Below are 16,781 nucleotides of genomic sequence, written 5' to 3' on the forward strand. Positions count from 1 at the left end.
CGCAGTAAAATATTTAGAAGAAATCTTTGCAGTTACGGCGCAGTTACGGAAGAAATTATTCTTAATTTCTTCTTTAGCAACCCTTTCCTTATCTTCATGCAACAATATATTATGATACTTAGAATTACATTTTGAACATTTTAATTGAGAAGGGCAAATTTTTATTCTACAATTCCTTTCGAAACAAAGAAAGCACCGATTAGAAGCCCTTAAACTTTTTTTCCTTTCTTCCGGAGACATAACGCATTTTTCCGAAGCATGATTTTCGCTTTCGCAAAATAAGCAAGGGAAAGTTCGAACAACTGCAATTTTGCTTACATTAGGGGAATAGCTGGCGCCAAATTTGTTGGCGTTGAATGAATTCAGAGTGTGGAAGTTGTTTCGCTTTTCATTTGGTTGTGAATGCCTTCCAAGAGAATTAGCGTGACTCTTAGAATAAAATAGATTTAATGAAGTTCGTTCGCGACTTTCAATTTCCCGTTTTAGAAATTTCATGAGGTTATCGACATTAAAAGTTTCCTCATCTGCGTTTTGACGAGCAAAATCAAGCGTTATATCCTGAGGTATGCATTTCATTAACAAAGGGTATAGTAACTTTCCATACGATTCGGTCTTGACCCCTATCGAATTTAGTGACCTTACTTGTACGTTGCAGGTATCATATAATTCCCTCAAAGAATTAATGTCATTAGAACTTCGGACAGGCCGTAAATTTAAAAGTTTATGCATGTAAGAATTAATAAGGAGATCTTTTCGACCATACCTATCTTTGAGAATTTTAAAAGCTTCGTCGTAGTTTTCTGGAGATAAAGAAAAGCTTTCTATTGTTTTTAAAGCTGCACCGCTTAACAGGCTAAGCAAGTAATTAAACTTATCTACTTTAGATAGTTTTTCGTTTTGATTTATTGCCGTGTCAAAAGAATTGTAAAATGTCTGCCACATTTCAGCATTTCCATAAAATTTATCAATCATAATCTTCGGCAATTTAACATTATAATCAGAACTTTTATCGACACCAGAAATAGATAAATTGTTACTATCATTAGAAGAACCATTAGAAACTAGCGAATTATTGCTATTTCTTTTTTCTTTCAATAATTTTGTGCCTCTAAAGCTCCATTTCGCAATTTTTTCTTCGTATTCCAAGGCACTTTCGATTTCGGTTTCAATGTCATTAACATCAGTCAAAGTTTTAATTTTTTCGTCTAACGCTTTCAAAGAAATAGCTTTTACTTTTAAACTTTCCAGTGATTCTTCAAGGTCTTCAAGGTTACCGGCTGCAATTAATGATTCAATAGCATTTGTTACTTTAGTAATAGCTGAACGCATAACTTTCCGTTCTTTCTTAGATTTCGTTAGCTCTTCAGCCATTTTTGTAACCTTGAATTCCACTTTACCACAAAATAAATTCAACAAATTTCTTACCTTTCTGAAGACTCACTTACGCATTTATCCGTGAACTTTGCAGAATGACATATCCCACTTCTGACACCACTGTCATATTCTTCTTTTTCTTGGGCGTGTAGCTTCTGGATATGTGTTTACTTCCTACCGTAGACGTATCGTATTGTGTGCGTTGCATAAAACAGCCATTTTAACGGCACAACACTTTATTAACATACAAATAAAAATAATAAGTACAAACGAGTAACACACAAGTATAACTTCGTACTGACATACAACACGTTTCCTTCGTTACTTCGCTACTACCTACTAACTACTCTTCTCTAGTAAGTCTCATGAGAGAGAGGCGTTGCACGCCGTTCGGCTAAACTGCGCATGCGTGGTCATCACGTCATGACAATGCTCTTAAACACTTCACTAGAGAGACTCTTGCCGCTAGCAAAATCCTCACATTATAAGGGCAATAACTTGGCATAAAATAATTGTTTAAATGCCTTCAATGCCTTAATTGTCAATGTCGTTATTAAAAGGTTTTGCATTGCTCATAGAGCTTTTCCTATATTTATAATAGATATGTACTAATATTTATCATAAATATATAAGATTATGATTATCAATATGTTTATTATATATCTATGATCCATTATCTATCTATGTTATATGCAGTAAGTAATACGCAATCTAAACACATCGCAAACCATTCAGTTACCATCCTTACATGGAGTAGCCCCATCAGCGCAGCGGCACCATCGCCTCCCTCCCTTTCATGTTTATCTGTTAGTGTCTGCTAAACGCATAGCTGATATAATCATAAAATATTCTAATGGGGTTTAATGAAAAGCTCTAATAACAATGCAATAACAGCAAGTATACATCCTATACTCCAAAAGAGAAAAGCGTCTTTTGTGTGTGCCAAACCTAAGCTTTCTACTTTAGAATTCCCAGTTGTAAGGCATTCGGTGTATCCAACATATTCGTTCTCCATTCGATGCTGCAACCAATTGGATTCCATTGTACGTAACAACCTAAGACAGAAATAAAAAGATTCAGCATTTTGTTAGTTCCATACTATACATAAATTGACAACACTTGGCTTAATTAATTTATGACTTTGCAAAATTTTAAAATTTAAATTTTCAAATAAGTATAATTAGCTCTTTATGAATAATGGACTAACTCAACTGGCTCTTTGAATAATTTCCCAATTAATGTGTTATTCGTACGTTAAGAATACTTTACTACAAAAAATTGAATAATTACGATACTTCTTTTTAAAATTAAGCAATGTTTTAAGGTATGTTAAACAGCTACTGACATGAAAGGCATATAGAAACTTAGTTTAAACAAGATACCTTTGGATATATGAATTTAAAATAAATGATATTTGAATTAACGTACGTTTAACTTAAAAGCCTAAAAAGATGGTTACTATAAAAAGACTTCGAAAGTGTTTTAATCATATTTATTTTAATACGATGAACCCTTTCGGGGCATGAACCTTCATGAGGCATATCTGAAAATGACTAATATCTTTGATAATATAATTTGCTGATATTAAAAAGCATGACATTGCTCTTTAAGAGGAGCAGTCCTTACCCAATTGAGACAATCATATATGTATTAAGATGGCCATTAAAATGTTTAGCTTCGGTATTAATTTAATTATTTTATTTAATAAACAAATTATGAATAATGTTTGCAGTTTTTACCATAAGCGCATAACTGTAAAAGTGTAGTTGATCATTTATGATTCATTAACTTTATACTTTTCCAGCAGAATCCATTTTATCAAATAGGCTTCCTTACGTGGTTCACCATATGGTGAACTTGTATGTAATTAAAGTACTTGTATACTAATGCTCCCATTTCCTATCTCTTCCGCTGGTAATATATAGCAAATCAACTTTGAGATTGCACCACGGAAGTCTTTCTATGTCTGAGGCTATTGCAATCGCTCGCTTTTATTTTGAAGGGTTGCGCATAACTGTGTATATGTATTTTTTAACTTCATTTTATTTTAAATTTCATATGAAATTTAGATCATCTTGGGTTTTTGACTTAAAATATATACTTTAAGTAAGAAACCTAAGATATTTCAACAACTTTAGATTGTAATGTCTCTAGCCCTCCCAAAAATGAGTAAAAACATTAAATTTAGAAGCATAGTTAAACGTTATTGACAAAGCTGTTGGAGATATGTTGCAAAGAAAGGTGAGAGGAATATGCAGTAGATTGATTGTGAATAACAATCAATTGTTTGATTTGTTGCGGGAAGTTCAAATATTTTAGAGGAAAAAAAGGTAATTACTCAAAAGAGAATATTGTCACGTTCTACGGGACAACATTTGATAAAGAATGAAAACACAATTTATTAGCCAGTATTACTGAGAAAAGCTCCAAAAATACGTTTACAGTCGTCGAAAAGCTACGATCAGGCTATCAGGCTGTAACAGTTTAGACAGCTTCACGACAAAGCACTAGAGTACAGCTCCCGACTCGGTTCGGTTGTTCTCGGAACTCAACGTACTCTCGAGACTCTCCAGGCAACAACTCGTGATGCACTTGACGATACACTCGGTAGCCTCAACGATGTACACTCTCGATGCGCCAATTCCGATATGCTGACGATACACTCGATACATTCCACGACCAACTCAATACTAGTAGGCCGGTAGTTGTACGAGGCAGTGCTACTCCGCGTTCCAACAAGGTTTATATAGCTTTCATCCTGCCTTCGAGAACATCCTGAGCCAAACCGCTATGAAATCGTTCTAGAATGTTCTCCATCCATCTATGCCATATCTCCAGTTTTGTCGCCAAATGTTACCAATTGGGCGATTTCACGCCAAATGAAGCAACCCAGCCTTTCCTTGCCATTTTCTGGCAACCCGTTCTGCTATTTTCTGGCAACCCTAACCTATATACAATTTTTCAGCTGGGCATATCGTAACAACACCAAATAAGGAGATTTCAGTATATGGATATTTTAATAAACTGGAAGAATTTCTAAGTTACTAAACATATTTTATAATGTAAGATTTATTTTGGCATTTCGAACCTTCAAACGTCTATATTTTTTTTAGTATTTACGTATAATATTTTAGAAAACGGAATATAAGGTAGCTTTTTATCTTAGTGCTTTATATAATAATCGCTATTTTTTCATTTGTAATTTTATAAATATACCGTTATTAATAAATCGGCATATCAAACTTTTATTTCAGCATTTTCTTTAAGTGACTCTTAGAGGCTTGAATAAGGTTTATCCAAATTTACGCAAATCGATACTCAGCATAATCAACAGTCTTGAGAAATATCAGTTTGGAAATATGTGTAGTTGTCACTTCAAACAATTCGATGGATTTCGCGGAAATTTCTGTTAGGTTTGTTTCAGAAAGTCAACAAGCGTTTATTTCCTAGCTGTCACTTAGAAATAACCATCAGTTGCATAACCGGCAAATCTGCAGTTATTTCTAAAAGGACATATTTTAGAAAGTCTCCCAGAAGATTTTTTCATTTCATTAATTCGTCGACTTAGTGTATCATTTGATAATGGAATATTATTAAGGTCGTTAGCAGCTTTTCCGTTAAATAATGTTAAAACTATCTTTAACTGCTGGTCATATATGGTTTTCTCCAATAGTGTGAGCCTGCCCAGTCTTGTCAATTCTTAGGCTTACTAGATAACTAGCTTCCAAAGCTTCTTCACTAAAAACCTTTCATTATTTTTCAATTCCAATATTTTCCTCTTAAAATATTCTTCATGTTTGTCCTTTAAATTGGCATGCTTAGATTCAAGATATCTTTTAAGAAACGATGGTCTCATATTTTAATTGGATAATAGTTCACCGCAAACAACACATTTAGGTTGAGGGTCTAATTTCATCTCCATTCCAAGTAAACCCAAATAACTTTCATTATATTTTCTATATACAATTGTTCTTTTCAATATTCTTAGTGCTAGTAGATTGTCCTGGATCCATCCCCTGTGAATCATCTTTTTTCCGCTTAATCAATCCTAGCTTTTCTTTCATTTTGAAAAATCTAGGTTTGTTTTATTATTTTTTTCACAAATATCAAATACACAATATATTACGTTTTCTTCAAAAACAAACGACGATATTCTCAAATCGCATAAGAAAGTAAGCAATACAAAGCAACAAGAAGACAAAATACCTGCTGTTAGAGACAGCACATTGAGGTAAAAATAATATTAGTCTATTTGAAAATAAGTCAATATGATCCCGGAAATAGTGGCGAATAAAATGTAGATATGCTAATAAATCGATCAACTCTAAAAGAATTATTAAGGTACTATTATCTTTTTTAGGAATTTATTTTTATTTCCTATTAAGTTCTACATTCATTTCTATTACTCCTTTCACGAAAACATGATTTATGACAAATTGTGTTATGTCTATGTCTAAAAGAAGATTTGTGAAAATAAAAACGGATTTTGTTGACGTCTATGAGCAGGTATTGATCATGGACAAAACTCAGATCGCATAAATTTACGAGTGTTAGAGAAAACATTTAACAAAATGTTGGGGTATTAATTGTTGAATTTAATAGTTAAAGATACTTTGTTTCTTTGCGAATTACTTCTTTTTCTCTTGCGTACCACCGGTTGAGAATCGCTGATATAGTCCAACGAATTGAGATTCCAGCTGCTGCAGGCAGATGGCTGAGTTCGTGTGGACTGCAAGCTGCACGAAGTACTGCCTCCCTTGTGTCAGACAAACGTTATATAGGCCGGTAGTTGTAATGTAACAAACTGTCTGGGAAAATTATTAGGTCTTCAGTGGGTCCTTGTGTCATACTGGAGGAACTTCTGACGAGCTCAGGCCATAATGAACTGCTAGCTAATCATATGTGACGCCCCTTGATATGATTGTTGTTCGCCAGAATTGTGTACTCTTTCAAGCTGATAATATGCCACCCTATAGATATCTGAGGCTAGAATGCAGTGCTTACTTCATCTCCATGTTCTCCAACTACGGATCCTCTCGAACATATGTGGAAGGAGCGGCAACAGTCTCTACTCTCTTGATTCACCTCTGTGATCTACGACGTATTTGCAGCGGAAATTGTAGGGTTGCTGGATCACAGTATCAACATCTCGCTCTGAGTACCTCATCAAATCTCTTCCAAAGCGCATTGCTTCTGTTATTCGAACAAAACGTGGAGCTATATGATAGTGAACATTGTGTAAAATAGTTTGCCATTTTAGTATATGCACTGAATTTCAAAATAGAATTAACTCATTTATTTAACTCATTTTACCTCTTCTAATATAACGCCAAATCTTTTAACTTGTAAGGATTATGTTAATTTTATTAGCAGTTAAATTTTGAGTTAAACTTCCTTTCCTGTCGATTGTTACCACTTCCGGCCAGTATTCAACTGACCGGAAGTTAAGTAGAAAAGGAACTATTATTATTATTATTATTATTACCACTTCCGGTCGGTATTCAACTTATCACTTCCGGCCAGAACGTAGTTTTAGAATCAAGTCTGAATGTTAATGAGGAAGAGCAGTATATAACCGCGAAGTTCTACAGTCTTAGTGAGAGATACCAGATATTCTGGCTTCACGCTTCCGCCTTTTTAGGCTACTCTCTCGTAAGCTATTATTACGCTCGGCCGTACTTTAGGCCCTTGATAGCTTCGCAGTCAATTAGCGTGAAGGGGCCAACTCTGTTAGAATCTTGATAGCTTCGGCTAAATCTCTTTAGTTAAGATTAGCTTAGTTTAATTCTTAGTTTCTTAAGTTGAAGCCCAAGTGTCGGCTTTATTGTACAACTCCAAGACGGAGTTTTGTTAAACTTTAATTGGAATAATAAAGGGTTATTTTACCCTTCTATCTTGTTGTTTCCTCAAGGAACTCAAGCGATTATTCGCTTATCAGTTCCTAAAATTCTTCACTTCCATCAGTAACTTAGAAATTCACAGTGGGGAATCCTACAAACTATTACTGTATTTTAAATACAAGAAGTACATACATATTATTAAACTGGATACATACAGGTATATTTTTAAAGAATACCGTAAATAAATGCACTTTCTGACTATATAATTTTCAGTTGTTCCATTGAGCAAATATTTTGAATAGGATACGCGTTAATATTTTATTTACATGTTAAAGTGGTCAGAGCATAATACCAAATTGAAATATGGATGTGTCCCATGGTATCAGTTACAAATTAGGTGAAAATGAAAAAGGCATAAATTTTGAAAACATACTATCATGCAACCATTAATATCATAAATAAAGAATCTCACTTTCAGAGGTGCATGTGATATTTAAGTGTAATTTAAATTGAACTAATTTATGTCCATATTTTACAGACTTATGTATTATACTATTTGGTTTTTGTTTATCTGTGTTTTTTAAGTTACGTATTTTTAAATTCCTGTTAGTGTTACATGATATATTAGTAAATGTATTATGTGCAACTCACAATCGATTAATTTTCCGAATCCATTTCTTAGGAAAGCTGCTTTTAAATGCTATCGAACTCCATAATGTCCAGACTGGATATTTCGCCAAGCGATAATTACAAGGAAGTCCATCTTTGTACCTTTTAGACAAGAAACTTTTTAAATCCATTTCATCAGTAATAAGAGCGAAACACCCCTTTAGAACACGCTCCATCCCAATAGTGCTCATGTCATCATACTTCATGATGCTGTCAGGATTATGACTAATCTTCTCGAACAACGACTGATACACGTCTACCTTTCCCTCCTAGAAAGAAACATTGAAATAAATTATAGGTGATAAAGGCAAAAAATTATTAAAAGTTTTAATGTTAAAGAATATACTCAGAAGAGTTTCAGACTATTTCATTTAATACTGGTTCGAAAGCGCGGTATAATTTGTTAGAACAATATTTAGATTACAATCAGGGAGAAAGAGAACTTTTCTTCAAGGAATTGACTGTTATCCTAATCTTTCCGCAAGAATATTTTGTGGCATTTCGATTTTGTGAAAATTTTCATTACTTGAAGAACCCGATTTGGAGAAAATTTGCATTACCTGTCTTTGTTAACTAAAAGAAATTCAAAGGAAAACGACAAAAAGTGACATTAGCATTCAGACGTTTGTTTTCCTGAGTGATTGCAGTTGATCATATTGTGAAAAAGCTCATGAGTTTGAAACACATTTGCAAAATGTTATTAATAACTACGAGGAGTTATGAGGTAGAAAAGAAAACGGTGTTTTTTGGTAGTCGGTAAGCTTTTTCTTAGTAAAAAAGAAAGTTTACTAAGTTTCTTAGTACTCATCCATAGTAAATGGCAAGCCTTAACATCCGATACTGATATAAGTAGATGCAGAATTTGTAGATATACTGCGTATAAACTACTCGATTTAGTTAGAGCTAGTAAGGTAAATTGTTAACAGGTGATCCTTCTTATTTCACTTCTGCATCCTAATCACCTGCATATCCCACCAAAACTTTCTTACATCTCAGCAATTTTGTTGTTGTTTTTAATCCTTTTAATATGAACCTACGTTCAAATTAGATCCACGAATTTGACCACGGCCAAGACGCATGAGATGTGCGTGTCGTTTGCATAAGGATCATATGAAAGGCGATCATACGAATTTCTCAAGCTCTATTCCAGTTCTAAATGAGAATCCCCCAGGTGACGAATAAGAAAGCTGATGCATATTCATAGCTTCTTTGTATGGCATTCAGTTGTGATAGGCAAAAAGGTGATTCTAAAGCAGATTCTTTTTCATGATGTGTTTGTTCAGAAGCGCGTTCCCTTCTCCATTGACTACTAGACTGAGAAACTAAAGGCCCTTTACCATTTCTTCAGGTTATTCTTCAACTTTACCGATATCCTTAAGGTAATTCTGCTTCTTTTGTTAGAAGTTTGTTAGAAGTTTGCTGTATAAAAAGCGAAATATCACTAGTGACATAACTAAAATAATGTAACTACTAGCTTGCCTGTTCTGGGGATCATTTAAAAGCAAAAAAAAACGGAATATTTATCTAGAAACTTATACGTTTAGCTTTACTATATTTCTTTAGACGACTGTGCATTGAGCATTGAAAAAATCTTTAAACGCATAATATTAGTAGCAAAAATAAGATAATGAGAGAAGCGTATAAAAAGTTATATTTTTTAAGTTTTACAAAACTGATTTCTTTGAAATTAAAAATGCCAAAATATAAATATTTGCATTATTTACATGATTTGTGTCACTGAAAATATATGCCTACCACGAATAGTTGCTAAAATAAAGCCGGGTAAGGACTTGCGGACATTATTGCGTCTAATAGCTGTGAAGAGTAGGTAACTGGTAAAATAGTTCGAATTTTGCTCATTGGTAGAAAAACTTAACAATGCATGCATCTCGTTAATCTATGGACAGGAAAATTCAGTTTCTCCAACGTTCTTGGTTTGTGTATAACTCCACTGACAAATCTGAAGATATTCGTACTCTGGTAAAGTATATAGTATCAAATACTACCTAATAAAACTTTGTTTATATTTGGAAAAATTATTATTTATATAAAAATACTGAAATAGGGAAAGTACTTCTTAACATAACTAGAAGGTCATCAAAACATTGCATAAAACCTGGAAGTCTTATTAAAGAAATTTCTCCATTATCATTTGATTAATGGCAAATGTTCTTGTTACAAAAGCGAGCGGAATGCAGTGAAACACTTGAGGCTAATTACTTGATTCTGAGAAAAATTTTCTAAATAAAATTTTCATGCTCATGCTATAAAATATAAAATAGTATTTTCATTTCAAACCTGTACTTTTACACATGTAAAAATTTCTAAAATCGGGTTTGTTCCATAATTGTGACTTGTTTCCAAATTTCATCGGTCTTTAAGTGCATACATGGTATCGATTAAGACAATCTGGGACAGCATTTTTTCAAGCACCTTTTCCTTGTTTTATGGAAAAAAAAAAAAAAAAAAAAAAAGATTTGGGGACTTCTCAGACCTGACGTGTTAGGACATATGTTCCCTGCGCGCATCCACTTTTTTTTTTACTTATTCATAATTCTTTGACAATTTGACAAATAGCACTCTGCTGGTTGCTGAGTTCTGACAACTCATCCGTAAAGAGTACGTCACTCCAGTCTTAGGGTCTGCAATTGCGATGTTCACTAGACCTATTCAGCAGCGCTCTAACATGCGATGGGGACAAAGGAGCACAAACCACTTGTTGTTGGGCATACAATCCACCTTCATGCAGTTGTGTGACACACCTTAGGATGCCAACCGTCCCGCAGTAGCAGAGAGATGCGATGCCAGATATTGAGCAGTTAGTGATCTGCGGCGTCTTGGACTTAGCTATAGGAAGAGATCGTCTGCCGTTTTGGCAATCATCCGGCTCCAAACCCACGTCCTCTACAGCGAAGTTGATACCTTTAGTAATGATTGCACAGCCTCTTGATGACACTACGATGCACATTTAGGTCTCTCGCAACATGAGATTGTCTTGCCCCAGCCGACACCATCCCGACAGCCCTCCAATAGATTTCATTGTGCAAATGGTGTTCTTTGCCTCATGCTTTTCGTTTAGTTATCTTGGATTACATGGAACTATCGTTGCTTGCGAACTGATGCATAGGTTCGGCATGCCCCTTTTTAAGGCAACGTCTCTGGAATTGCGTTTTATGCTAATTTTGGTTGCCCATTTGCATTCAACGACGCAGCCTATATGTGAATTGTGTGTCCAATGCCCCTTTTTATAGTCGTACCTTTTTTAATTAATAGGAGCTTATGTAACGTAATTCTATAAAAATGTTTAATGATTTTAGTTAGATATATCTTGAATTAAATGCATTTTTATTTAAATCTGTGCCATTAAAATGTAAAAAATAACATTATTAATAATTGCATCTATTGCTTTTAAATAGCTTAGTTTGGTATTAACGGACAATTTAAATTTGGATGATAAATGTTGTATATTTTGACCACAACGCATATAATGAGATAATGTTAAATCGAGTTTCGAGTCAAATTTCTTTACATTACATCATTACATCAAAAATTTGTCATGGCTTCTATATCACTTATGTTTTCATAAAATTCTGACCATTATACTGGATGAGGTATGAATTTATCAAGTACATGTTTATTTAATTTCTGTGCTTTTATTCATATATTAAAGAGATGACAAAATAAGTAATGCGGCAGTGAAAATATATGATAACGAAATACATCTTACACTGAAAACGCCAAATATTGATGACTCATGCAGGAGAATAGGTTGAATATCTCTTGCAGCAGCTAGATCATGGATTGAATCTATTTGACGGGCTTTACGCAGAAAGAGATTCGTCAGCACCATTGCGCTGAAAATATAAGCGAGTACGACGGTTCCCATCATCCAAAATCCGCCAAGAATGACATAAGGACAACCTTTAGGTCTAAGCGATCTGCCTGCAATAAATAAATAAATAGGTAAAATAAATTGAATAAAATACAAACATTAGCAGTAATATATACAATAGTGCAGAGTATAACACGGTCAACCATCTTTGATTATTTGAACACTGACTATTTAAATTCGTTAAATAGTTTAAACGTTTGTGGCAAAGATTCAGGAAAGAGTCTAAAAATAAGTCAAATACAGTACAAAGTCAGTAATCCGGAGTCATCGGGACTTCGGCGACTCCGGATTAGGGGTTTTTTCCGGATTATAGATCAGCAATTTAAATCTGGTAAGATGGCATGCAGAAATTATTCTCACTTCGGAAAGAAATTGATTAGATACTGATAACAAGATTTGAATTTTGATCATGCCATGAGAAATTGCATTAGATATATTTATTGGTTCATATATCATAACTGTAGGTAAGTAAAAACAATACTAATCACCAGTGTATTGGTTCATATATCATAACTGTAGGTAAGTAAAAACAATACTAATCACCAGTGTATTGGTTCATATATCATAACTGTAGGTAAATAAAAACAATACTAATCACCAGTGTATATATTTGAATGTATAATGAATTACAAATTTAAAAAAAAAATGTGGGAGATTATATTATAAAGATAATTAACTACGAACCTTTCTGCAGTAGAAATGTTGAAGCTTTCCACAAATTTTTGAAAAATCTATATTTGAAAGAACAAGAACTATCATAATGTTTATCAAGAATGGTTGTCACAAGGCTTATAGCAAAGGCAGAAATGAATATGGAAATCCAAACCTAGAAAGATATGAAGAAACTGTAAGGAAAACGTTAGTATAAAGTATACTTTCATTATTTAATTTTCAAAAATAGAGTTAAAAGGAAATTAAGTGTATTTACATGTTAAATTATATTGACATACTTAAAAATGTAAGATAAGATATACCGTATATTCCGACGTATAACGCTTACTTTTAATACAAAAATAAGATTGAAATTTACGAGTGCAGGTAAAAAATGACAGATTTAAAAATAAGAGAAAGATTATGTCATGTACTTAAATGCTGTTTATTTAAAAGAAACGACAAACCTCATCAACTTAAAAAATTCCATTATCGGGTGACATGAAAGGTTCGTCATATTACCTTCCTTTATATCTTCATGCACAACATCAATGTTCAATCATCTGTGTTCATCTTCACCGACTTTGTTACTCTAATTCCATAAATAAATAATCATCATCCGCTCCATCTAGATTGTTTAGTTTAGTTTAGCAAATGCCTTAGCAGTTCCGCCATTCGAGAACGAGCTCTCTAGGACTGGACGTGACTGTATGCTGTGGCGTTGGCGTTTTAGCAAACACACTGCAGCTTCGCAGATGCTCTCCGTCCATTCTTCCATCCAGACAGTGTGAGCATGTGGGGCTATCCGCTCTAAATTAACCAAAGCAATGCAAATGAGCTTGGAAATAGTCGTGCCTCGTGCACAGCCTGAATTCTGTCACAACGACTGATTTAGGAAGAGTCCTTAGACTGGGATATTTTAAAAATAAGCTCTCCCTTTTCATTCCTCGGTACGCTTCTTCTTTTGAGCTCTTTTCTAGAATCTGTTTCTATTAGATTGTTAGATGTACTACGTTTTTCAAATGTCTTATGGATTATGTCGGATTTAATTAAATTCCACTCTTTTATTATCCACTTACACACTATTTCTACATTGGCACGACTCATTTGGCCTCATTTTTTTCACCTTACAACATTTCCGTATTCCACTGTCGTTTTTAAATTTCCTTTGAATGGTTTTATGTGTTATTACGTATCATCTATCTATCTAAACTAATGACATTAATTCGGAAAGAATAACAGTCATGTCTGTGTTACATTCTTTCGTCAATTTCTTCGTATTATCCATAAATGGGATCTGACCACGTCCCAAGCTAAAAGACTTTCTGGATTCTTTTAGGCAATAGGACGTTTTTGCCAAATATTACTTATCCACAGTTTTACACCGTTTTCTTCAATACATCCTTTCTTATGAATATGAACGACAACACCATTTCCGAAATTGCACTACTTCGTCTTTCTTTTAAAAATAACTATGGGTTAATCTTGTACCATACACGTTAAGCTGGAAAGCATTACGGTGAGGTGAGAATTTTCGTGACCTCTTGTTTTTATGTGAACCGTTTCTGTTCTCTTCACATCAAATGTTTTATTTCCTGTCATATGAAGCTTTATTAGAGTTTCATTCATATTTCCAATATATGAAAGCAAATAGTGTTTTTGTCTTCGTAGTTCAGTAACACATTTCTGGAAACTTATTAATTCGCTGTCAAAATCTTTCGGAAACCTTTACGAAAATTTTGTTTCTTCGCGTTGAACTAAATTATTTCGTGCCCTGAGTGAACTAGTTGCTTTAAAGTTTTCACTTTTATTTGCATTCTTTTTTTTTTTTGCCCACTTATGCAGGCTGTTTACTTGCTACGTCTTGTTACAATTAATCCATTCTAGCAATCTTCTAGGATCGCAACATTTTCTTCTAGAATATGATATTTTGTAAATATCTCATTTCGGTAAAGCACATTTATTTCTGGCATATTAATTATTGTGATTTTATTTTTCGTGTACTGATGTATAAAGTTTTAACGATCACCAAACATCCTTCCTGCACGATTTCCATTTATTTTGCACTTCCATTAAACCCTGCAATAATTTTCAAAGACATATTGCGCTGGAATTACTGGAAACAAGGGAAAAATGTTCTGAAAATTCGCAGCCTTCACCTGCATAGTGATTATGTTGGCATAGTGATTATGTTGGTAAATTATAGGAATTAACTACACTATGACAGAAACGTGAAAAGTGGCTTCCTCAATAAACACGTCTATTCGCAAAACTATCTACCTCCAGCTCATCTTGCAAATTCTCACATAAAACTTTTTGTCTGCTTGTTTGGTTTTTAATTTCTGCACTACCTGAATGGTGCATGGCCGGAATTATAGACGTCTCCGTAACACAGCCACACCGTTACATGAGGCACATAGAGTTCAGAACTCGCACGACGCATTAATTTTACGGGACTTCGTAATAATGTTTCATGATTTTTTTCAACCACTTCGGTTTTGGCTGTTGTTTGTCCTGGGCTGGTTTTCTCACATAAACCGTCCGTGTCCAGAAACGGGTTCACTCACCGTTTGATGTTGTCACGATGCGGTGGTTCTTTACCACTTTTCGTGAGAAAATATCTTTGAAGGACAATTAACGATGATGTTTCGGCGCATTCCAAAACACAGTACGCTTTCTCTTGCAAGGATGGCGCCATTTTGATTAACAGTGCGTCTAGTAGCGATTTCTTAACCAGAAGATTTTTCACTGTTACGAAACAAAATTTGTACAGTTTTAGTTTCAGAGCTAGTTTGTTTTGCCTTAACCTTTTAACTGTCATGCCCGAGATTATCTCGGGCACAGCACTGGTGTTCGAAAATGTCACGCCCAAGTATTTCTCGGGGTAATTTTTTTTTGAGTGCATCGTATTGTCATACCCGAATATATATCTGGAGATGTTTACTTCGGCTACATTTGGTTTTTCCAATAAAAAAATTTGACAATTTGTGTACCCAAAATCATCAAAATAACTTGACAGTTAAACGGTTAATGAATCAATTACAAAATTTGTACTATGCTATTCTTGTCCCATTCAATATCAAACACATATTTTATAAAAAGGACTCAATGTAAAACCTAAAACGGAATATGAAATAATTTGGAATAATTTTATATAGATCTGAAACTGAATATAAAATGACTTTATAAAAGTAAATATGTCGAAATGAAAACAAAAATTATAAATTTGTAAAATTAGAACATTATTGACCGCAGTACCTTAGTAGTATAAAAATGACAGTTCTGCATCAGGAGGAGCTGAGGGCGTGGTCAATGACGTCACACAGAGTGCGGGGCCAAAGGCATCGTCAGCACACTAGGAGGCGTGGTTTCGAGTGGAGTTGAGTTGTTGGTAGATTGCTGATTGAGTTGTAGACCTCCTGCTTTTCATTTAAAGTTAGTTTTTTAAAAATTGGCAACGGGAAATATTTTCTGCATCTTAATTTTGATGAAATGGCGATGCTGCCCTCTATTAATGAAAAAGTGAATGATATGTTTTAGAAATATATTTTTACGTCTGGTGTTAAAATTATTCAATGCGCGGCTCTGAAAACAATGTAAAAGAAACAAATATAAAAAAGACTTTCCTTTAATGAAACTACAAGATAATTTTTTTTATTACTCAATTTTATTCTGATGCTTTTATTCTTTCTAGTTTTTCCATGAAACTTTAACTTATTTCTCATGTTTTCTGTTCATAATAACATATTCATTTACTGTCATATTTTTTTTAATACTTAACGTTTCTAATTTGTAATATTTTATTTAATTTTCACATATTATTTTTTTTAACACCTTTCATACCATTTCAGCATACCCTGATTTTTAACTTATATATTATATTTTACAAACGTTACCGCACATGCTGTTTATTTGTTACACTACTTAATTTTAGATGCAATTTCACACTTTTTTTTAACGTTATAATGTTCAATATATTCTGAATTTTAACTTCATTTACTTTTTTTAAACCATTCTAGTATTCTACACACACTTTAACTTAGTGGTTTGAAATTCTATTTAAAAAGAAACGTTTATTTTTCCTGATCTTGGTTCTTTTACTAAATTTTCTACGGAATTTCTAATTTCTTTCACATGTTCAACAATATCTTCCTTACATTACCGAATATTTTTTTTAAAAACTTAAGTCTATAACTGTTAATTGCTTTTCTTACGTTCATGATTTCCCTTCTGTGTTTATATTTCTTAATTTTAGTTTAACTTATTTATTATAATGTTTTTATTTCTGTCTCATCACTCGTAATTCCAACATTTTATGCCTTTTTATTCATTTTAACAATATGAATTGTTTTCAT

At 33.5% G+C, this 16,781-nt stretch overlaps 1 protein-coding gene across 3 annotated transcripts in view; it reads right to left on the minus strand.

The window, feature by feature from the left end:
* Positions 1-1,570: 1,570 nt before the first annotated feature.
* LOC118197120 (glutamate receptor ionotropic, kainate glr-3-like) overlaps positions 1,571-16,781 on the minus strand; it is a 51,379-nt gene continuing 36,168 nt past the window's right edge. The window contains exons 6-9 of one of the 3 annotated variants that reach the window (XM_085820739.1): positions 12,460-12,601; positions 11,611-11,825; positions 7,986-8,152; positions 1,571-2,429 (exon numbers count right to left, since the gene is read on the minus strand). In XM_085820739.1, coding sequence (XP_085676865.1) covers positions 2,225-2,429; positions 7,986-8,152; positions 11,611-11,825; positions 12,460-12,601 — 729 coding nt within the window. In that variant the 3' untranslated portion in view covers positions 1,571-2,224. Of the gene's footprint in view, positions 2,430-7,865; positions 8,153-11,610; positions 11,826-12,459; positions 12,602-16,781 lie in introns of all 3 variants that reach the window. The other 2 variants (XM_085820738.1, XM_085820737.1) reach the window with 2 other exon arrangements.

The sequence above is a fragment of the Stegodyphus dumicola genome, chromosome 7 (genome assembly GCF_044657685.1).
Source record: "Stegodyphus dumicola isolate Sdum_Otavi_A_Nest chromosome 7, ASM4465768v1".
NCBI classification, from domain to species: domain Eukaryota; kingdom Metazoa; phylum Arthropoda; class Arachnida; order Araneae; family Eresidae; genus Stegodyphus; species Stegodyphus dumicola.